The sequence below is a fragment of the Elephas maximus genome, chromosome 1 (assembly GCF_024166365.1).
Source record: "Elephas maximus indicus isolate mEleMax1 chromosome 1, mEleMax1 primary haplotype, whole genome shotgun sequence".
Taxonomy (NCBI): Eukaryota; Metazoa; Chordata; class Mammalia; order Proboscidea; family Elephantidae; genus Elephas; species Elephas maximus.
The window spans coordinates 99,297,639-99,319,347 of record NC_064819.1 but is presented as its reverse complement, the minus strand read 5'-3'; the positions used below and the strand labels follow the sequence as shown (position 1 = coordinate 99,319,347).

Here is a 21,709-nt window from a genome sequence, read left to right as displayed (position 1 = left end):
TTCCCCTGGACTAGGAACAAGTTGATTTTAAAATGTATATGGAAATGCAAAGGGCCTAGAATGGCTAAAACTTACCAAGTTATATATTTTAAATATATGCAATTTATTGTTTGTTAACTATACCTTGCTAAATCTGCAAAAAAAAAAGAAAAAGTACTTATCTATGTTCTTCAACGTTTATATCATGCTGCTCAAATCTAAGTCACTAAGGGGCTCAGAATACTTTTAAAAATAAAAATTTCAGTGAATGAGTTTGATTAGGGTGGGGAAAATGCAAGCGTTGTCTATATCAAGTTCACTTACAAACTTTTAAAAATATTTTTATTGTAAAATATATACAAAATTTGTCATTTTAGGTTAGCCATTTTCAAGTGTACAATTCAGTGGTATTAATGAAACTCACAATGTTGTGAAATCATCACCACTGTTTGTCTCCAGAACTTCTGATCACCCCAAACAGAAACTCTGTACCCATTAAGCAATTACATCCTATTCCTCCTTCCCCCCAGCTCATGGCAATACACTTCCTGTCTTTACGCATTCATCTATTCTAGATACTTCGTATAAATGGGATGGTACAATATTTGTCTTTTTGTTTCTGGCTTATTTCACTTAACATGTTTTCAAGCTTCATCCATGCCATAGCATGTATTACAACTTTGTTCCTTTTAATGGTGGAATAATATTCCATTGTATGTATATACCACATTTTGTTTATTCATTCATCAGTTGATGGATGCCTAGGCTGTTTCCACCTTTTAGCTATTGTTTTCCTCTTTTTAATTGTACTTTAGAGGAAGGTTTACAGAGTAATCTAGTTCTCGTTCAACAATAAACATACATATTGTTTTGTGACACTGGTTGCCAACCCTACGAAATGTCAACACTCCGCTTCTCTACCTTAAAAAAAAAAAAAAAAGGCAAAACATTGCCGCTAAGTCAATTCTAACTCATAGTGACTGTATAGGACAGAATAGAACTGCCCCATAGAGTTTCCATGGAGCAGCTGGTAGATTTGAACTGCTGTCCTTTTGGTTAGCTGCCGTAGCTCTTAACCACTGTACTGCCAGGTCTCGACTTTGGGTTCCCCATTACCAGCGTCCCGGTCCCCTCGTGCCGTCTAGTCCTTGCCCCTGGGCTGGAGTGTCCATTTAGTCTCCTTTTGTTTTATGGACCTAATCTTTCGCTGAAGGGTGAACTTCAGGAGTGACTTCATTACTGAGCTGTTGGGGGTGTCCAGGGCCATACTCTTGGGGTTTCTCCAATCTCTGTCAGATCAGTAAGTCTGGTCTTTTTTTCTTGTGGGTTAGAATTTTATTCTACATTTTTCTCCAGCTCTGTCTGGCACCCTCTGTTGTGATCTCTGTCAGAGCAGTCTGTGCTAGTAGCTGGGTACCATCTAGTTGTGCTGGACTCAGTCTGGTGGAGGCTGTGGTGATTGGGATCCATTAGTCCTTTAGACTAATCTTTCTTTTGTGTCTTTGTTTTCTTCATTCTCCTTGCTCCAGATGGGGTGGGACCAGTAGAGTATCTTAGATGGCCTCTCGCAAGCTTTTAAGACCCCAGATACTACTCACCAAAGTTGAACGTAGATCATTTTCTTTATAAACTGTGTTGTGCCAATTGAGCTAGATGTTCCTGGAGACCATGGTCCCCACAGCCCAGTAATTTGTTCCCCCAAGGAGTTTGGAAGTATCTGTGGTGCTTCCATGACCTTGTCTTGGGCAAGTTGTGCCGGCTTCCCCAGTATTGTGTACTGTCTTCACCAAAGTTACCACTTATTTATTGCCTATTTAGTGTTTTTCCCTTCCCACTTCTCCCCTCCTTTGTACTCATCAAAGTTTATTTCTTTTTGTGTGTAAACCTTTTCATGAATTTTTATAGTAGTGGTCTCATGCAATATTTGTCCTTGTGTGATTGACTTATTTCCCTTAGCATGATGGCCTCCAGATTCACCCATGTTGTGAGATGCTTTGAGATTCATCATTGTTCTTTATCATTGTGTAGTATTCCATTGTGTGTATGTACCGTAGTTTGTTTATCCATTCATCTGTTGATGGGCGTCTAGGTTGTTTCCATCTTTTTGCTGTTGTGAACAATGCTGCAGTGAACATGGGTATGCATATGTCTATTTGTGTGACAGCTCTTATTTCTCTAGGATCTGTTCCTAGGAGTGGGATTGCTGGATAATATGGTATTTCTATTTCTGGCTTTTTAAGGAAGTGCCATATTGTTTTCCAAAATGGCCGTACCATTTTGTATTCCCACTTGCAGTGCTTAAGAGTTCCAGTCTCCCTGCAACCTCTCCAACATTTGTTATTTTTTGTTTTTTTGATTTGTGCCAGTAATGTTGGGTTGAGATGGTATCTCATCGTGGTTTTGATTTGCATTTCTCTAATGGCTAGTGATCTCGAGCATTTCCTCCTGTGTCTATTAACCACCTACATGTCTTCTCTGGTGAAGTGTCTATTCATATCCTTTGCTCACTTTTTAACTGGATTATTTGTCTTTTTGTTGTAGAGGTGTTGGATTTTCCTGTAGATTTTAGAGATTCAACCTTTGTCGGATTTGTCATAGCCAAAAAATTTTCCCAGTCTGTAGGTTCTCTTTTTACTCTTTTGGTAAAGTCTTTTGATGAGCATGTGTTTAATTTTTAGAAGATCACGGTTATCTAGCTTGTCTTCTGGTGTTTGTGTATTGTTAGTTATGGTTTGTATACTGTTAATTCCCTTGTATGGGGCCTCTAGCATTGATCCTGGTTTTTCTTTTATGATCTTTATAGTTTTTGGTTTTATATTTAGGTCTTTGATCCATTTTGTATTACTTGTTGTGTATGGTGTGACGTATGAATCCCGTTTCATTGTTTTTCAGATGAACATCCAATTTTGCCAGCACCATTTGTTAAAGAGACTGTCTTTTCCCCATTTGATAGACTTTGGGCCTTTATCGACGATCAGGTGACTGTAGGTAGATAGGTTTACATCTGGGTTCTCAATTCTGTTCCATTGGTCAATGCATTTGTCGTTGTACCGGTATCAGCCTGTTTTGACTACTGTAGCTGTATAGTAGGTTCTGAAGTCAAGTAGTGTGAGCCCTCCTACTTTATTCTTCATTAGTGCTTTAGTTATCTGGGGCCTCTTCCCTTTCCATGTAAAGTTAATGATTAGTTTTTTCATCTCTTTAAAGAATGCTGTTGGTATTTGGATTGGGATTGCATTGTTTTTTGTAGATGGTTTGGGTACCTATCCATGAGCATGGTACATTTTTCCATTTATGTAGGCCTCTTTTGGCTATTATGAATAATGCTACAATGAACATTGGTGTACAAATATTTGTTTGAGTCCCTGCTTTAAATTCTTCTGGGCATATACCCAGGAATGGAATTGCTGGGTCATAGATATTTCTGTGTTTAACTTTTTGAGGAACCACCAGACTGTTTTCCACAGCAGCTGCACCATTTTACAATCCTACCACCAATGCACAAGGGTTCCACTTTCTCTACATCTTCACCAACATTTCTTATTTTCCATTCTTTTGATAATAGCCAACCTGGGGGTCGGGGAGTGAAGGGGTGAGAGTGAAGTAGTATCTCACTATGGTTTTGATTTATATTTCCCTATTAGGGGTATTGGCATTTTGAATTGCGCAGTCATATGGTCTACTATGCTGGGAATGACAAATTGAGGAGGAGTGGCACTGCATTTATTGTCAAAAAGAACATTTCAAGATCTAGCTGAAGTACAACATTGTCAGTGATATGGTAATATCCATATGCCAGTTAATAAGGACTATTATTCAAATTTACGTCCAACCACTAAGCCCAAAGATGAAGAAATTGAAGATTTTTTACCAACTTCTGCAGTCTGAAATTGATCTAACATACAATCAGGATGCATTGATAATTACTGGTGATTGGAATGTGAATGTTGGAAACAAAGTAAAAGGATTGGTAGTTGGAATATTAGTAGGTGACAGAAACGATGCTGGAGAGCACATGATAGGATTTTGCAAGACCAAGGACTTCTTCATCACAAATACCTTTTTTCAACAACATAAACGGCGACTGTATACATGGACCTTGCCAGATGGAGCACACAGGAATCAAATCGACTACATCTGTGGAAAGACACCATGGAAGCGCTCAATATCATCAGTCAGAACAAGGTCGGGGGTTGACTGTGGAACGGACCATCAATTGCTCATTTGCATGTTTAAGTTGAAGAAAATTAAAACAAGTTGACGGGAGCCAAAGTGCAACCTTGAGTATATCCCACCTGAATTTAGAGACCATCTCAAGAGTAGATTTGACACGTTGAACACTAATGACTGAAGACCAGATGAATTGTGGAATGACATCAAGGACATCATATGGAGAAGAAAGCAAGAGGTCATTAAAAAAACAAGAAAAAAAGAAAAGACCAAAATGGATGTCAGAAGAGACTCTGAAACTTGCTCCTGAATGTCGAGTAGCTAAAGCAAAAGGAAGAAATGATGAAATAAAAGAGCTTAACAGAAGATTTCAAAGGGCGGCTCGAGAAGACAAAGTAAAGCACTATAATGACATGTACAAAGATCTGGAGATAGAAAACCAAAAGGGAAGACCCACTCGGTGTGTCTCAAGCTGAAAGAACTGAAGAAAAAATTGAAGCCTCGAGTTGCAATATTGAAGGATTTTATGGGGAAAATATTAAATGGCTCAGGAAGCATCAAAACAAGATGGGAGGAATACACAGAGCCATTATATGAAAAAGAATTGGTCGACTTTCAACTATTTCAAGAGGTGGCATATGATCAGGAACTGATGGTACTGAAGGAAGAAGTCCAAGTGCACTGAAGGCATTGGTGAAAAACAAGGCTCCAGGAATTGACGGAATACCAATTGAGATGTTTCAGCAAATGGATGCAGCGCTGGAAGTGCTCACTCGTCTATGCCAAGAAATTTGGAAGACAGCTATCTAGCCAACCGACTGGAAGAGATGCGTATTTATGCCTATTCCCAAGAAAGGTGATCCAGCCAAATGCAGAAGTTATAGAACAATATCACTAATATCACAGGCAAGTAAACTTTTGCTGAAGATCATTCAAAAGTGGCTACAGCAATGGATCCTGGCTGAAAGCAGAGAATACCAGTGTTTTATTGACTATGCAAAGGCATTTGACTGTGTGGATCATAACAGATTATGAGTAACATTGATAACATTATGGATAACATTAACATAATGAGAATTCAAGAACACTTAATGTGCTTATGAGGAACCTGTACATAGATCTGGAGGCAGATGTTCAAACAGAACAAGAGACTATCGAACCATTTAAAGTCAGGAAAGGTATGCATTAGGGTTGTATCCTTTCACCATACCTATTCCCTGAGCAAATAATCTGAGAAGCTGGACTAAGAAGAACAGGGCATGATGATTGGAGGAGCATTCATTAACAACTTGCGTTATGCAAATGTCACAACCTTGCTTGCAGAAAGTGAAGAGGACTTGAAGCACTTACTGATGAAGATCAAAGACTGCAGCCTTCAGTATGGATTGTACTTCAACATAAAGAAAACACAAATCCTCACCACTGGACCAGTATGCTAGCAACATGATGATAAACAGAGAAAAGATTTGAAGTTGTCAAGGAGTTAATTTTACCTGGATCCACAATCAACACCCATGGAAACAGCAGTCCAGAAATCAAATGATGCGTTGCATTCAGCAGATCTGCTGTGAAAGACCTCTTTAAAGCGTTGAAGAGCAAAGATGTCACCTTGAAGACTAGGGTGCGTCTGACCCAGGCCGTGGTGTTTTTGGTTGTCTCATGTGCGTATGAAAGCTGGACAGTGAATAAGGAAGACTAAAGAAAATGCATTTGTATTGTGGTGTTGGCGAAGAATATTGAATATACCATGGACTGCCAAAAGAATGAACAAATCTGTCTTGGAATAAGTACAACCAGAATGCTCCTTAGAAGCAGGGATGGCAAGACTAAGTCTCACATACTTTGGATGTGTTATTAAGAGGGATCAGTCTCCGGACAAGGACCATCATGGTTGGTAGAGAGTTAACAAAACAGAGGAAGACCCTCAATGAGATGGATTGACACAGTGACTGCAACAGTGGGCTCAATCAAGCATTACGTCAAGTGTGAGGATGTGCAGAACCAGGCAATGTTTTGTTCTGTTGTATATAGGGTCGCTGTTAGTCAGAAGGGACTTCAAGGCACCTAACACCAATGATGAATAATTAAGTAACCTGGTTGCGCAGTAATTAAGCACTTATCTGCTAACCTGAAGGTCAGCAGTTCAAACCCACACAGCAGTTCCACGGGAGAAAAGACCTGGTGACCTGCTCCCATAAAGATTACAGCCTAGGAAACCCTATGGGCAGTTCTACTCTGTCCCATAGAGTTGCTATTTTTTGGAATTCACTTGAAGGCACACAACAGTAACTAATGTTGTTGAGCATCTTTTCATGTGCTTATTGGAGAAATGTCTGTTCGAGTCCTTTTCTGTTTTTAAATTAAGTTATAAAATTTTTTGTTGTTGATTTGTAGGAGTTCTTTATATAGTCTACTTACAGTTTTAACTCATTACACTATTGAGAAGCTGAGTAAAATGTTCCAGATTTAACCATTTTCAAGTGTACAGTTGTTTTCTGAAATTCTGTAGGAATTTGCAGAGTGACATATATCAAATTTTTATTTTGTTCTACTGTAAAATTAGAACATTGTTATCCAACTGGATGATAAAAGATAGAACCCTGAGTATGAAATGGAGGAAGTCAGTGGAATTCTAGGCTTCAGAGAAATTCTTATGATTTTGATTGGATGACTAGGTATCTGTGGTAGGTAGAATAATGGCCCCTCGAAGATATCTATGTCCTAATTCCAGGAATTTGTGAATATGTTACCTTATAGGGCAAAAGGGACTTGGCAGATATGATTAGGGTTAAGGACTTTGAGATGGGGAGATTCTCCTGAGTTACCTAGGTAGTTCCAACCTAATCACATAATTTCTTAAAAGCAGAGAAACTTTCTCAGCTGCTGTCAGAAGAAAATGTGCTGTGGAAGAACAGTCAGAGAGATGCAATGTTGCTAGCTTTGAAACTGGAGGAAGGAGGTCATGAGCCAAGGAGTACAAGTGGCCTCTAGAAGCTGGAAAAGGCAAGGAAACCGCTTCTCTTCTAGAACCTCCAGATAAGAAAGCAGCCCTGCTGACACCTTGAATTTAGCCCAGGGAGACCCATTTTGAATGTTTGATCTCCAGAACTGTAAGATAATAAATTTGTATTGTTTAAGCTGGGAAATTTGTGGTAATATGTTATGGTAGTCATAAAAAACTAATACAGTATCTGTCTTAGTCATCTAGTCCTGCTATATCGAAAATACCGCAAGTGGATGGCTTTAACAAAGAAAAATGTATTTTCTCACAGTCAGTAGGTTACAAGTCCAAATTCAGGGCGTTGGCTCCATGGTTTCTCTCTCTGTCTGCTCTGGAGGAAGGTCCTTGTCCTCAGTCTTCCCATGATTGAAGAACTTGTCAGGTGCCGGGACCCCAGGACCAAAGGATGTGCTCTGCTCCTGGTGCTGCTTTCTTGGTCGAATGAGGTCCCCAACTCTCTGCTTGCTTCCCTTCCCTTTTATCTCTTGAGAGATAAAAGTTGGTGCAGGCCACACCCCAGGGAAACTCCCTTTACCTTGGCTCAGGGGGGGTGACCTGAGTAATCCTTTTAACCACGGGCAGACGTTGTGATTTATAACACATAGGAAAATCACAAAATGGAGGACAACTAGACATGGCCTAACCAAGTTGACACATTTTGGGGGATACAATTCAATCCATTGCAGTATCTAAGAGGGAAAAGCTCAGATTTGATAATGTTTTGCCAGAGGGTTGCAAAGGAAAGTGAACCGTGAAAAACTAAATAATAATCTCCTTTCCCTAGTAATTTCTTTTCCTTCCATATATTAGCATCATTTCCCCTTAAAGTAAAATATGTATTTACTCATTAAAAATAACTTTAAATATAAAATATTAGATTTGGGAATAAACCCACCATTGTAGTCTAACCCCCTGAAATTTACAGATGGAAAAACTGAGTTGAGGGCCAAACATTCTACACCTAGGCCTCCTGGCATTGTTCAGTGTACCCTTTATTTGGGTTCCAGGATCGTGGAATATCTGAGTCACTCCTGAGGGTATTTACTTGGGGAGATGAATCTTCATCTAGTTGACAGGATTTGTTGACAGGATTAATTAACGAGATTAAGTTGTCACCTTGGGAGGCTTTAAGACCCTGACTTTGAGGAGGTGGAGTAAGTCATATTAACAACAACCTTAACTGGTCAGGAGCTGTATCTGCATACAGGAGAGGGTACCCACCCTGGGTGGAGGAGTTTAATAGATGGTAGGGACACATCAAAAACACGCTTTATTTCTTCCTGCCATGTAAATTCCATTTCCTCCCAGACTGTTTTCTTCCCAAACACTGAGTCTCCCCAGTGGTGGAATATCCACCTTTGTCAAAACCCAGTGGCTAGAGATTCTGGTCTTGAACTTGAGAGCAGTGTTCTCTCCCTTCTCTCTCCTCAGGTGGGCATTTAAGGTGGCCATGGTTTTTGTTCCTTGTATTTAAAGGTCTAAGACCCAAAATACCATTCTTGTACAGTTTTTCTCTTGGAGACATGATGGATCTTGGGAAAAATATAGTGAAGCCAAGTTTTAAATCTGCTTAATTTATATTATAGTGTTTTTATCTTATTTTAGCTCATAATTTAGACTTTTGAAACTTTTAATGAGAGAATCCTGTATAGTATAAAGGATGCAGTATTACAGAGAATAGATTATGTACAGCCAGCTTGTATCCCAGGCTTCTTTCCTCTGCAGTCCAAGTCTCTGAACCATCTCTTCCTCTAGCTGTTAGTTAATACATACTCAGTGATGGATGGCTAGGTGTAGACCCCCAGTTCTTGGCTGTCAAACCAAAATTGTTATTATGATAAATCTGCTATGTGTTTGTGTATGCAAAGGCATATCCTTAAAATGCATTTCGGGGAGAGATTAATTATGCTTAGATTTTCTTAATTACCACTCCTCCTGGTTAGAACAGAAAATTATTTTTATATTTACACTTGAAAAGTACATTATCATTCTCCAGATTAAAATTTTCAGAGTAGATTTAGAAAGGAATATAGTCAATTCGTAATGGCATTTCAGCACTGATTCCTTATATTGTCTGATATTTCCCTGACTTTATATTGACTGTTTTTGAAAATGACAATTCAACATTTACTGACTGCCAATTATATACCAATTACACTAGGTGATGGGGGTACAGAATGAGTAGGACTGAGTCTCCTTTGGAGGTGATGAAAGTGTTCTGCAACCAGATAGATGTGTTGGCTGTACAACATTGTGAATGTATGTAGTGCCACTTTAAAATGGCCGATTTCATGTTATGTGAATCTCATCTTAATGAAAAAAAAAAAAAGAAGAAAGAATGGCATGCATTCTCCACCTATTCAGTGTTTACAGACTTTATGCCATATGGTACCTTGTTGGCCTGTCTTTGAAATCGCCAGCAGATTTAGAACCAAACAGACCCTAATGAATCAACCCAAGCTAGTAATTTACCCCTGTGATACTGTATGACCCAGCAATTCCACTCTTGGGTATATATGCAAGAGAAATGAAAATATATGTTCACACAAAAACTTGTACATGAATGTTTGTAGCTGTATTATGCGTAATAGCCAGAAGGTGGAAACAACCTCAATATCCACCAGTTGAGGACTAGATAAACAAAATGTGGTATATCCATACAGTGGAGTATTATTTGGCCATAAAAAGAAATGAAGTACTGATGCATGCTACTACATGTATGAGCCTTCGAGCATGCTAATTAAAGGAAGCCAATCACAAAAGACCACATATATGATTTCATTTATATGAAATGGCTAAAATAGAGAAATTTAAAAGAGACAGTAATTTTAGTGATTGCTTAGGGCTGGAGGGCTGGGTAGCTAAAAGGTACAGGCTTTCTTCTTGCGGTGATGAAATTATAAAATTGACCGTGGCGATGGTTACACATATCTGTGAGTATACTAAAAACCACTGAATTGTGCACTTAAAAGGGTGAATTTTATGACATGTTAATTGTCTCAGTAACAATTAAAAAAATAGTGAGGGCAAATAAAGAGACTTTCAGATATATATGAACTCAGTTTATTTATGTACCTTATGAAAAAAATTAGGTAGGTAGTTCAGCAAAATGAAAAATGAATCTAAGATAGATGAGTTTTTAAAAAAGAAAAAAAGCTTAGAAGCTAAATTTCCTTTACTTTTGGTGAACTTCAGTAGACAAGATGGTGACTACCCTGTGCACCAAGGAGAGAAAGAAGCCTACGTGGCCTGACTAATCCCAGCCCTGGTCTGCTGTTTCCTCAGCCCGGGCTCTCCAGTTAATTTCCTGTGGCTCCCTCCTGCTTTCTGTGAGGCTGACCCCAGGCTCCTTTGGGAAGAGCTGTTCTTACAGTTGGTGTTAGGAAGGCAATTTGCTCTTCTTTGTTCTCTCCTTTGGTCTGACCTCATCTGCTTCCTGACTTCCAGGAATTCCCCCAAATTTTTGGCTCACCAAGGAGACACCTTATTTTCCATCTCAGAAGCTTATAAATTTAAAAAATCTTTTTTGGTCATTTCAGCATCATCTTGGAGAGAGTTGGTAACTTAGTACTCCCTTTCAACCTTCTTGAGGCCAAGTAGGGTAAAAGCATGTTAAGCGGAAAAATACTGTATTTGGGTTCATTCTGTATTGTCTAATAATATTTGGATCGTGCTAATATTTTTTAATTTTTTTTGTTTTAATACTTACATAAGTCTTTGCCTTCTGCTTGCTTGAGAACAGTAACTCACCCAATGTATGGGGTTGCCATGAGTCGGAATTGTCTCAATGGCAACTAACAACAACTCGTCAAAGGAAGCAGAGAGAGACAAAGCTAATTTTAATTTGGTCTATTACCTTTGCTTTCTTCAATAATGACTTGTACTGAGAAGAATAAGAGATACAATAAAGGAAGAAATAATTCGTAGCTAAAAGGCAGTGGTTCCATTTAGGGTTTCCTTTCCTCTCCTGGGTTAAGACTTCTAAGAGCCTTTGGTCCGTGGAGAACTAACTCGTGGCAATCAGCAATCACTGGTGGAGGCTTGACTCAGAATTTTGGGAGTGCGTTGGAAATGTGAAAGGCGTAATCGGTTAAGGGGAAGGTAGGAGGATTAAGGAGAAAAAAAGAAAGAGTTAAGTCTGGCCAACTATTCTGTTAATATAATCCTGTCTACTCTGGCCACTGGTTTCTTTTTCAAAGGGGCAAAAATAAGTGTATGAGTATGTATAGGACTATTTTTCTTCATCTCCCCATTCCTCACCCCACTGTGGAGGAAGGAAATTACCTTGGGCAAAGCAGGTGAATAAATATAATGTGCAGTTTTATATAGATGAATAGTTCATATTGAGGAGCCTTGATGGTGCAGTGGTTAAGTGCTCAGCTGCTAACTGAAGGTTGGGGTTTGAACCCCAGCTGCCCCTTGGGGAGAAGAATGTAGCAGTCTGCTTTCATAAAGATTACAGCTTTGGAAACCCTATGGGGCAGTTCTCCCCTGTCCTGTGGGGTCACTATGAGTCCGAATTGACTCGATGGCAACAGTTAAATAGTCTATATTTATTGTGTTTCCTTGCATATTTACCTTTTTAAAGATGTATATCGTATCTAAAAATAGATAACTACTCCTGTGTTATTGTATATGAAAGTTTGAGAGGGGCCTGGTGTTGAAAGTAAAGGAGGGCTTTCCAGTCCACTCCTACATGGAGATTTTCAAAGTCAAGCTCAGTTTGTGTTGCATTCTGTTATGAGCCCTAGGCATACTTCCTTCCTTGTGTTTTCTTTCTCTCTTTTGTGCGTTAGTTATAGGAAGCTGAAAGCCTGTGTGGCCCAGACAGACATCCGTGGTGCTTAGAAAGAATGCTGCTGCAGCTTTTTGGGCTTCAAACAAAGTAGCCAGCTCCTATATTCTTTTTCTTTTCTTTCTGAAAACTGTCCTGTTAGACAGTGGGATAATCTGATGCAAGAGATCTATTTTATAACAGAGAAAACAACAACACAGTAAGTAATATACACGGGGAATTAGTGGATGAGGCTTTAAAATGACCTCTCATTTGGGGGGAATCTGACAATTTAGTTACGTTAACGGAAGTGTTCAGTACACTCTTGGTGAAATATTAGGCGTTTTCTCATTTTTCTGTTATGTCTCAGGTGTTTACTGACTAGCATTTTGGAGAGTACATGCTTATCTGGCATGTCCATAACAGAAGGAACTGTGTGTTCCCTCTCTGATGACCTGGGTAGCAATTTCGTCCCTTTGGACAGTTCAACACAGCAAGCTTTATCGTAGATTAATATCCATAGCTACATAGTGATTTTAAATCCAGAATAAACCTAGGGTAGGGGAAAGAAGAAAAGGCTCTCTTAGGAAAACAGTGAAACTTTCTCAGTGTGACTTACAGGTTTTTAGGAATTGTCTGTTCTTGTTGTTGCTTTTTTTCATGTACAACTAGATCAAGGAGAAAGAAGTTTTTTAGTTACGTTTTGTTTGTTTATAAAAACCCATACCCCAAATAGCATAACTGGAATTAAGGGATAGTACTTGCAGAATTCCATTTTTTTTTATTCTTTCAGATTTATTTTTAAATAAATGTGAAAGTTCAAAAAAGTTTATTTTTGCCTTTATCTTTATTCATGCTACCACTGTTAATATGGACTCCGTACTCCTGATGAGAGCCATCCTTTGAGATTACTAAGAATAATTTCTATCCATCGAAATGTCAGAACCAGAAATGAAGAGCAAGTTCCTATTTCAGATGGGACCTATAAAACTAGCAGGTCAATTTATACAAGTTCCCCATTTATTTGAGATTACGTCATTGTCTGCAAAGCAGCATGGTTAGAACCAAAAGAAAAAGTTTGGAGTTTGTGTGTGTGTGTGTGTTTTAATTAAAAAAATTTTATTGTGGTGAAATATGTTTAACAAAACATTTCAGCCAGTTTTACGTGTACAGTTCAGTGGCATTAATTACATTCACCATGTTGTGCAACAGTCACCACTATCCATTTCCCAATTTTTTCCTTACCCTTAACCAAAACTGTGCTGTACCACTTAAGCAATATCACCTCCCCACCCCCCTTACCCCCGTTCTCCCTCCTGTCTGCCCCAGGTTACCACTAGTGAACTTTCTCTGTGCCTTTGCCTCTTCTGGATATCTCATGTAAGTAGGATCACACAGCATTCGTCCTTTTGTGTCTGACTTATTTCACTCAGCATAAATTTTGAAGGTTCATCCATGTCATAGCATTCATTAGAGTTTTATTTTCTCTTTATGACTGAATAATATTTCATTGTATGTATATACCACATTTTGTTCATTCACCCCATCGATGGACATTTGGGTTGTTTCCACCTTTCGGCTACAGTAAATAGTGCTCAGTGGACACTGGTGTTTAAGTATCAATTTGCATTTCTGCTTTCAGTTCTTTTGGGTGTGTATGCTGGGTCATAAGGTATTTCTCTTAGCTTTTTGAGGTGCCGCTGAACTGTTTTCCATAGCGGCTACACTACTTTACAATCCCATCAGCGGTGGATGAGGGTTCAGTTTCTCCACATCCTTGCCAACACTTGTTATTTTCCATTTTTCTGATAACAGCCACCTTAGTGGCACAAATGGCTAACACATTCAGCTGCTAACTGAAGGGTTGACAGTTTCAGTCTACCCAGAGGCTCCTAGGAAGAAAGGCTGTCTGCTTCCAAAAAATTAGTCATTGAAAACCAGCTACTCTGGCACACAGGGGGTCGCCAGGGGTTGGAATCAACTCTACGGCAACTAGTTTAGTAGGGGTGAAATGGTATCTCATTGTGGTTTTATTTGCATTTCCCTAATGAGTAATGGGGTTAGGCATCTTTTCATGTGCTTATTGGCTATTTGTATATCTTCTTTGATGAAATATCTATTTAAGTTCCTTGCCAATTTTTTAATTGACTTATTTGTCCTTTGTTGTTGAGCTGTGGAGTTCTTTATATATTCTGGGTATTAAACCCTTATCAGACATGTGGTTCCCAAATATTTTCTCCCAATCGGTAGGTTGTTTTTTAACTTTGCTGATAAAGTCCATTGATCCACAGAAGTTTCTAATTTTGATGAAATCCCATTTGTCTGTCTTTTATTACTCCTGCTCGTGGCGTCATACCTGAAACCCATTGTTGAAAACTAGTCTTGATGTATTACTTCTGTGTTTTGTTCTAAGAGTTTTATTTTTAGTTGTTACAATTCAGTCTTTGGTCCATTTTGAGATAATTTTTATATATGGTGTGAGGTATGGGTCCAATGTTATTTTTTTGCATGTGGGTATCCAGTTGTCCCCGTACCATTTATTGAAGACTATTATTTCCTCATTGGATAGACTTAGCACCCTTGTAAAAAGTCAGTTGGCTATAAATGTATGGGTTTATTTCTGGGTTTTCAATTCTCTTCCATTGGTCTATGTGTCTGTTATCATAGCAGTACCAGACTATTTTGATTATTGTAGCTTTATTGTATTTTTGAGATTGGGAAGTGCGAGTCCTCCAACTTTGTTCTTTTTCAAGATTGCTTTGGCTATTTGGGTCCCTTGCAGTTTCATATAAATTTGAGGATTGGCTTTTCTATTTCTGCAAAGAAAAGCTGTTGGAATTTTAATAGGGATTACACTGAATGTACAGATCACTTTGGGTAGTATTGGCATCTTAACGATATTACGGCTCCCAGTCTGTGAACATGGAATGTCTTTCCACTTATTTAGGTTTTCTTTATTTTTTTTTTCCAGCAATACTTTATAGTTTTTTAGTGTATAGGTTTTTCACCTGTAGTTAAATTTATTCCTAGGTATTTTATTCTCTTAGATGCTGTTGTAAATGGAATTATTTTCTTAATTTCTTTTTCAGATTGCTCATTGTTGGCATATAAAAACCCAACTGATTTTTGTATGTTGGCATTGTACCCTTCCACTTTGCTGACTTCATTTATTAGCTCTAGTAGCTTTCTTGTGGAGTCTTTGGAATTTTGTATATATAGGATCATGTCATCTGTAAGTAAAAAAAAAAAAAAAGTTTTTATTTATTTATTTATTTATTAAAAAATTTTTTGGATTAAAAAAACCTACTTTTTCCTTCCCAATTTGGATACCTTTTATGTTGTTTTCTCGCCTAATTGCTCTGGCTGTGATTTCCAGTACAATATTGAATGGCAGTGGTGAGAGTGAGCTTGCTTATCTTGTTCCTGATCTTAAGGGGAAAGCTCTCAGTCTTTGGCCATTGAATATGATGTTAGGTGTGGGTTTTTCCAAATGCCCTTTACCATGTTGAGAAAGAAAAAGGGTTTTGATTGACAATATTTTCATTAAAAAATTTAGCTGAATCTGTGGTCTTAAAAGCCTGTGAGTGGCCGTCTAGGTTACTCCACAGGTCTCATCCCTTTGGGAGCAATGAAGAAAACTAAAGATACAAGGGAAAGATTAGTGCAAAGGACTAATGGACCACATCTACTATGGCCTCCACCAGACTAAGTCCAGTACAGCTAGATGGTACCTGGCTACCACCACTGATTGCTCTGACAGGGATTATAATAGAGGGTCCCGGACAGAGCTGGAGAAAAGCAATAGAACAAAATTCTAACTCAAAAAGGAAAGACCAAACTTGCTGGCCTGACAGAAACTGGAGAAACCCTGAGACTATGGCCCCCAGACACCCTTTCAGCTCAGTAATGAGGTCACTCCTAAGGTTCACCCTTCAGCCAAAGTTTGTACAGGCCCATAAAACCAAATGAGACTAAAAGGGCACACCAGCCCAGGGGCAAGGACTAGAAGGCAGGAGGGAACAGGAAAGCTGGTAATAGGGAACCCAAGGCTAAGAAGAGAGAGTGTTGACATGTTGTGGAGTTGTAAACCAATGTCATAAAACAATATGTGTACTAACTGCTTAATGAGAAATTGTTCTACAAACTTCATCTAAAGTACAGTAAAAATATTTTTAAAAAATTTAGCTGAACCCCAAATGATGAGTATTCAAAAGAAATGTATCACCTTTGGATGTGTTGAGGTCATTCTTGCTCGATGCTTCGTTTTTAGTTTTTTGAGACATTTGGGTGCATACTCTCTGTCTCTTAAATGTTCTGAAAGTAAGTGGCAAACATGATGACACTTCATCCCTAAATACTCCACCATGTACCTCCTAAGAAAAGGATATTCATCTACATAAAACTACAATACCATATCACACTCCAGAAAACGAACATTATACAGAAATATTCTAATATACAATCTGCTTTTCCAAAATTTTCTAATTCTCTAAGAAATGCCCTTTTAACTTAAATTTTTTTTTATTGTGCTTTATGTGAAAGTTTACAGTACAGATTCCTCATTCAAAAATATATATGCAAATTGTTTTGTGACATTGGTTGTAATCCCTACAATGTGACAGCTGCTCTCACCTTTCCACCCCATGTTTCCCATATCCATTCATCCAGTTTTCCTGTCCCTTCCTGCTTTGGGGCAGGAGTTGCCCATTTGGTCTCTCATGTTTGATTGAACTGAGAAGGCTTTTATAACTTTTTGTCCCGCTAATCCAAGGTCCAGCCAAGGATCACACATTGCATTTGGTTGTTGTGTCTCTTCAGTCACTTCAATCGAAAATAGGCCCTCTGTATGTTTTTGGCCTTTAATGACTTCAACATTTTTGACAAAGCTAGGCCAGTTGTCTTACAGAATGTTTCACAATCTTATTTTGTCTTTTCTTCTTGATTAACTTCAGGTTAGACATTTTTGATAGGTGTATCACATAGGTGATGTTATATACTTTCCATTATATTACAATGGGAAGTTGTCTCATTATTGGTGATGCAGAAGTAAGTTATGATTGCATGTAACTTGTTAAGGGGGTATTAATCAGATCACTTCATTGGAAGGGCTTTTTGTCTTTTTAAACAATCAGTAATCTGTGGAGTGATACTTTGAGTATGTGTGGCTGTCCTGTTCCCCAAAACCCTTTCACCTGGTGGTTTTAATTTGCTCAGTGCTTTAAATCAGGGTTTGCCCAGGAGTATATTGATGGATGTCATTGTATCTGTGAAGCCCTTGGATTTTTTTTTTTTTAATGTGAGTGCATTTTTCTATTGATACCATCTGTGACCCACAAAAAATTTAAAAGATCTTTTTCCATCTGTTTTTGAAGAACCTTTTACATGTTCCTGTGCATTGGAAAAGTCTTTTATAACCTGAGGATCCACCCTGTTCATGTAATTTTCCTAATTATCTAGCCCAGCACCATGTATAGCTAGGCACTTAATTTTTGTTGTTTGTTTAAGAACGGTTTGTTCTGTCCTTTCACTTATTCTGGGCCAAGCATTTGGGGTTTTTTTTTTGTTGTTGTTGTTTGCTGGTATAAACTGTCCTAGAAATTAAAGCAAAGGGGCTTAGCCCTTGGTTTTTGGTATTCTCTCTGAAGATTTTTAGGCACAGCAAAGTTTGGTTTATGTCTTTGTTGACACTAAAGATCAACTGGAAGTGGGTTAAAACACTCATATAGTTTTAGTTGCCTAATTATTAGTTGTATCAGTAAGATATTTTTCACAAGTGCAAAATAGCTCTTTTTGACTATGTAGACAAAAGGGCCTAGCAGGTGACTTTAGGGAACCTTAAGTCTCGTATTAGACTAATGTGGAATAGCTTTAGAAGTGGTTAATTCTTGACTCCATGGTCATCTAGGAGAACAGAATAGAATTATCATGGCAGCTGGCAATGAGGCATGTTTTGTTTAGGCTATTGGTTTAACACTGGTTGCCCTTCTTGTAAAAGTGTCTCTTGGGTTACTGACAATAGCAATAAGAAATAGTATTTGAACAGTGCGCTTTTAAAATAGGCATTGTCCGCTTTAGTCTAAAAAGTAGATATTGTTTTATTTTTATCCTAGTTGCATAGGTAGGAAAAGGGCTTAGAGAGGTTAAAGTGCCAATATCAAACAGCTTGTAAGGAGCAGAGGAACAACCCCTACTTTCTTTCATTCCAGATTTTTTGCCCTTTTTGTTTTACAGTCTAAGAGGTGGAGACATTCTAAGGAATCTAGATATGAACAAAGCATGCTCCTTGTTCTCAAGGATCTTTTAAATCCAGCAGGGGATGGGATATAAGCTGTGTCTACTTATAAATATATTGTAGACGACAAATTGAAGGAAGTGCTAAGGAAGTACAGAAAAGGGCAAGACAATATCCAAATATAGGGTCAAGGCTGGTATCATGATGAAGGAAGGATTTGAGGGAGAAGAATGTTTTGGGAAGAAGGAAAAGAGTGACCAAAATCATAGCGATGGGAAAGCACAGGGCTCGTTACGGGAATGGAATTGGTCTCGTTTGGTTGGAACATAAGCTTCCTGAAGGGAAGTAGTGGGAGCTAGAACTGAAAGACAGGTTAGGGTCAGATCATGAAAGGCTTTGAATGCCCTGTGGAGGAAGAACCTCATTTTGTAGGTATTCAGAGTAGGAAATCAAAAACTGTGTCCCTGTCGAAGACCCGATAAAAATGATGATAAATGCTTACATTTTTTAAGTCATGACCCTCTGCACATCTTTTAGCATACATTATCTCATTAATGCCTCACAGTAACTCTATGAGCAGTGTACTATGTTCATTTTGCAGATGAGAAGCTGTATCCCTCAGAAGGATTAAGTAACTTTGCAAATGTCAAGCTGATATTGTGGAGCTAGGCCTCAGACTCAGGGCTGTCAGATTCTAAAGCCTGTTCTGTTTACCACTGTGGTCATTTGTCATTTCTTTTATCAGATTACCTGATAAGCTCTTAATTCTTTGTCAAGAATTCGACTGTAGGAAAAGGACATTTCAAAGTGCTAAGAGGACTACTCCTCAGTGTGTAATCATCTTCAGGCATATATATAATCACTACCAATTCTGACTTTACTGTTCTCCCCCTGGGGACCAGAGCTGAATGGGAAATTGAAGAGTTGGATGATGTTTTATTTACCGGACTGATGACATCAATACATGATCTTAGCAAATGTTTTTGTTTTTGTTTCAGCGTCTAACCTTATTGGCTCTAAGTAAATCTTAGGTTGGGTCAAGCCCAGTTCCCAGGAGCATTTAAGATGCATATAATAGTGATATTTTTCCTTACTAAAGTATGTTTCTTCTCAGCAGGTTTTCTACTTGTAAAAGACAATGACTACTGATGAAGGTGCCAAGAACAATGGAGAAAGCCCAGCAGCAGCTGTTGCTGAACGAGGAGAGGATATTACCTCCAAGAAGGACAGAGGAGTATTAAAGGTGAGGCTACAGGGATGAATGACACATACAGAAAATTGCTACTTGGAAAGATTTTTTATAAAAACATTTTGGGGGAGCTGCTAGGGGACTGGAAATCCTGGTGGCGTAGTGGTTAAGTGCTACGGCTGCTAACCAAAGGGTCGGCAGTTCAAATTCACCAGCTGCTCCTTGGAAACTGTCTGGGGCAGTTCGGGTTGCTATGAGTCTGAATCAATTCAGCAGTGGGTTTGGTTTTGGTTAGGGGACTAGTGGATAATGTTCATTGAGGCCTGCTAGGCGCCAGATTCTACAGATAGTTTCTCATTTCATCTTTATAACTCTGAGATTTGTTTTCAATCCCAGATGATAGGTAAGAAAACGGAAGTCCAGCGAGATAAAGTACCTTGCCCAGTATCATATACCTTAGTGAATACAGATCTGGGGTTCAGGCTCCGGTTGTATCTGACACAAAAGGCTGTGTCTCACTATTCTCAGAGTATAAAAATGGGATACTGTTTTAAAATCACATTTAAGTACAATAAAGCTAGGTAATGACAGTTTAAAAGGCTTTTTTTTTTTAAAGGAAAAAAGTTGTCTTGCAAAGTTGAAAAAGGATTTATTTTTACATAAAAATAGTGTTCCTCTGTACAATGAAGATATTTTTTGAAGTTTCCTCAGAGAATATAACTTGGTTTTGAAGTCTCTTTTTTCCTTATTAAAATACTATGTATGTTTTTTACACTCTGTAATCATTTTCACATGTATTTTCTTGTTTGTGTCTATAATGGTGTTGTGAGGCAAGCAGAACAGCCATTGAGTCTTTCATTTATAAGTGAATAAACTGGAGCTGAGAGAAGTTAAAGGCCTTTAGTCATAATAAGGACAAGTGCTATTTCTCCCACACTGTTGTTATACATCTAAGTTTTGTATAGTTAGTTTTTCTTTTACTGAAGAGATTATTTTACACGTGCATTCTAAATATTACTACTATCCTGAATTTTAATATCTTCTTTTGTCAGCAGTAGCAAATGAGAGTTTTTTAGTTTGCCTAATCTTGCTTATATGAAAGCCTTTTCTTTTTTTTCTGGTGCAGGAATCTCTTCAGAATATACACGTATTGCTATTAGCTTACTATGTGCCAAGCCAAACTTTAGAGACTTGCAGCTATAGAGAACAGAGCCTTTATGCTGTAGATCCGTATCATGATACCTTCTTTCAGATGGCTTCTCGACCTTGTAACTATATGAGTTGCTATGTGCGGTCGAGTCGATTCCGACTCATAGCAACTCATCCCAATCTCCATGATGCTTCTAGAAATGGTGGAAATTTTGCAGATTGTCCTCAGCATCCCCCTGCCTCTATTTATGTTTTTTCTCGTTCATCTTTTCAGAGTACCCATACTAAGAACACATTCCCCAACTTGCCTTAGACCCTGCTTTGTTCTAGGGAATAAATAATAAGAATTTTAGGCTTGTAAGAAACATTTTGAGTTTGGAAGTCTTTTAAATCATGCCATTTATCACTGTATAGAGGTTCATGTTTCATTGTGAGGCTTTTGGTTAACATTAAATAGGCCGACTAACTGTGTGACCTCGGGCAATTTAGTGAACCTCTCTGTGATTAAGTTTCCACATTGGTAAAACTGGAGTAACAACACCATCTGTCTCATAGAGTTATGAGGATTGTGGAAAGCACTTAGCACAGTGCCTAGCCTATAATAATCGCTCTTTTAACCATTACATATTTTTTAAAAAGGAAAGACCAAGGCAGGTTTGGGAAGTCAGTAATTGCCCAGGGAGATAAAATTAGAGCTTATACTTTTAAAATGAATTGCGACTGTATTGTATTCTCAAGGCAATTCCAGATTTAGACACAAATTCATCTTGCTGGGGAAACCCTAAAGTGATTCCATAGTATCACTTGTAGGTGACGGACTCTGATAGGCCCATTCGTTGTTTATTATCCTAGAAATGCAGACTCTCTCCATGTGAGGCTGCCAGTTGATTGGTCATAGGCTCTCAGATACCTCATGCAGATCTTGAACATGACTACTTTTAGACTTTGGTGTGATAAGATTACTTCTATGAAACTTTTTTTCTTTTTCTTTTAAGTCCTAGAAGGACAGTAATGATTTTTTTCTTTAAAGAATGTTTGGACTCTTGAGTAAAAACAAGGTGTGGAATCTAAAAGTTCACCTGTTTGTACGGTAATATGGGAGCGGGGCAGAGGATACATCAGAGAATTTAGGAGCAAATAACTGAATTCTTTAGATAAAAATTCAGACCCCCCCCCCCCGCCAAAAGGATGTTAATGGACATCAGCTACCATCCT

The 21,709-nt window shown here is 38.3% G+C and overlaps 1 protein-coding gene across 4 annotated transcripts in view; it reads left to right on the top strand.

Moving 5' to 3' along the window:
• Positions 1 to 21,709, top strand: part of FKBP5 (FKBP prolyl isomerase 5) — a 119,859-nt gene that overhangs the window by 40,269 nt on the left and 57,881 nt on the right. For 3 of the 4 annotated variants that reach the window (XM_049891742.1, XM_049891860.1, XM_049891930.1), the window contains exon 2: positions 19,274 to 19,399. In XM_049891742.1, coding sequence (XP_049747699.1) covers positions 19,295 to 19,399 — 105 coding nt within the window. In that variant the 5' untranslated portion in view covers positions 19,274 to 19,294. Of the gene's footprint in view, positions 1 to 19,270; positions 19,400 to 21,709 lie in introns of all 4 variants that reach the window. The other variant, XM_049891800.1, reaches the window with a different exon arrangement.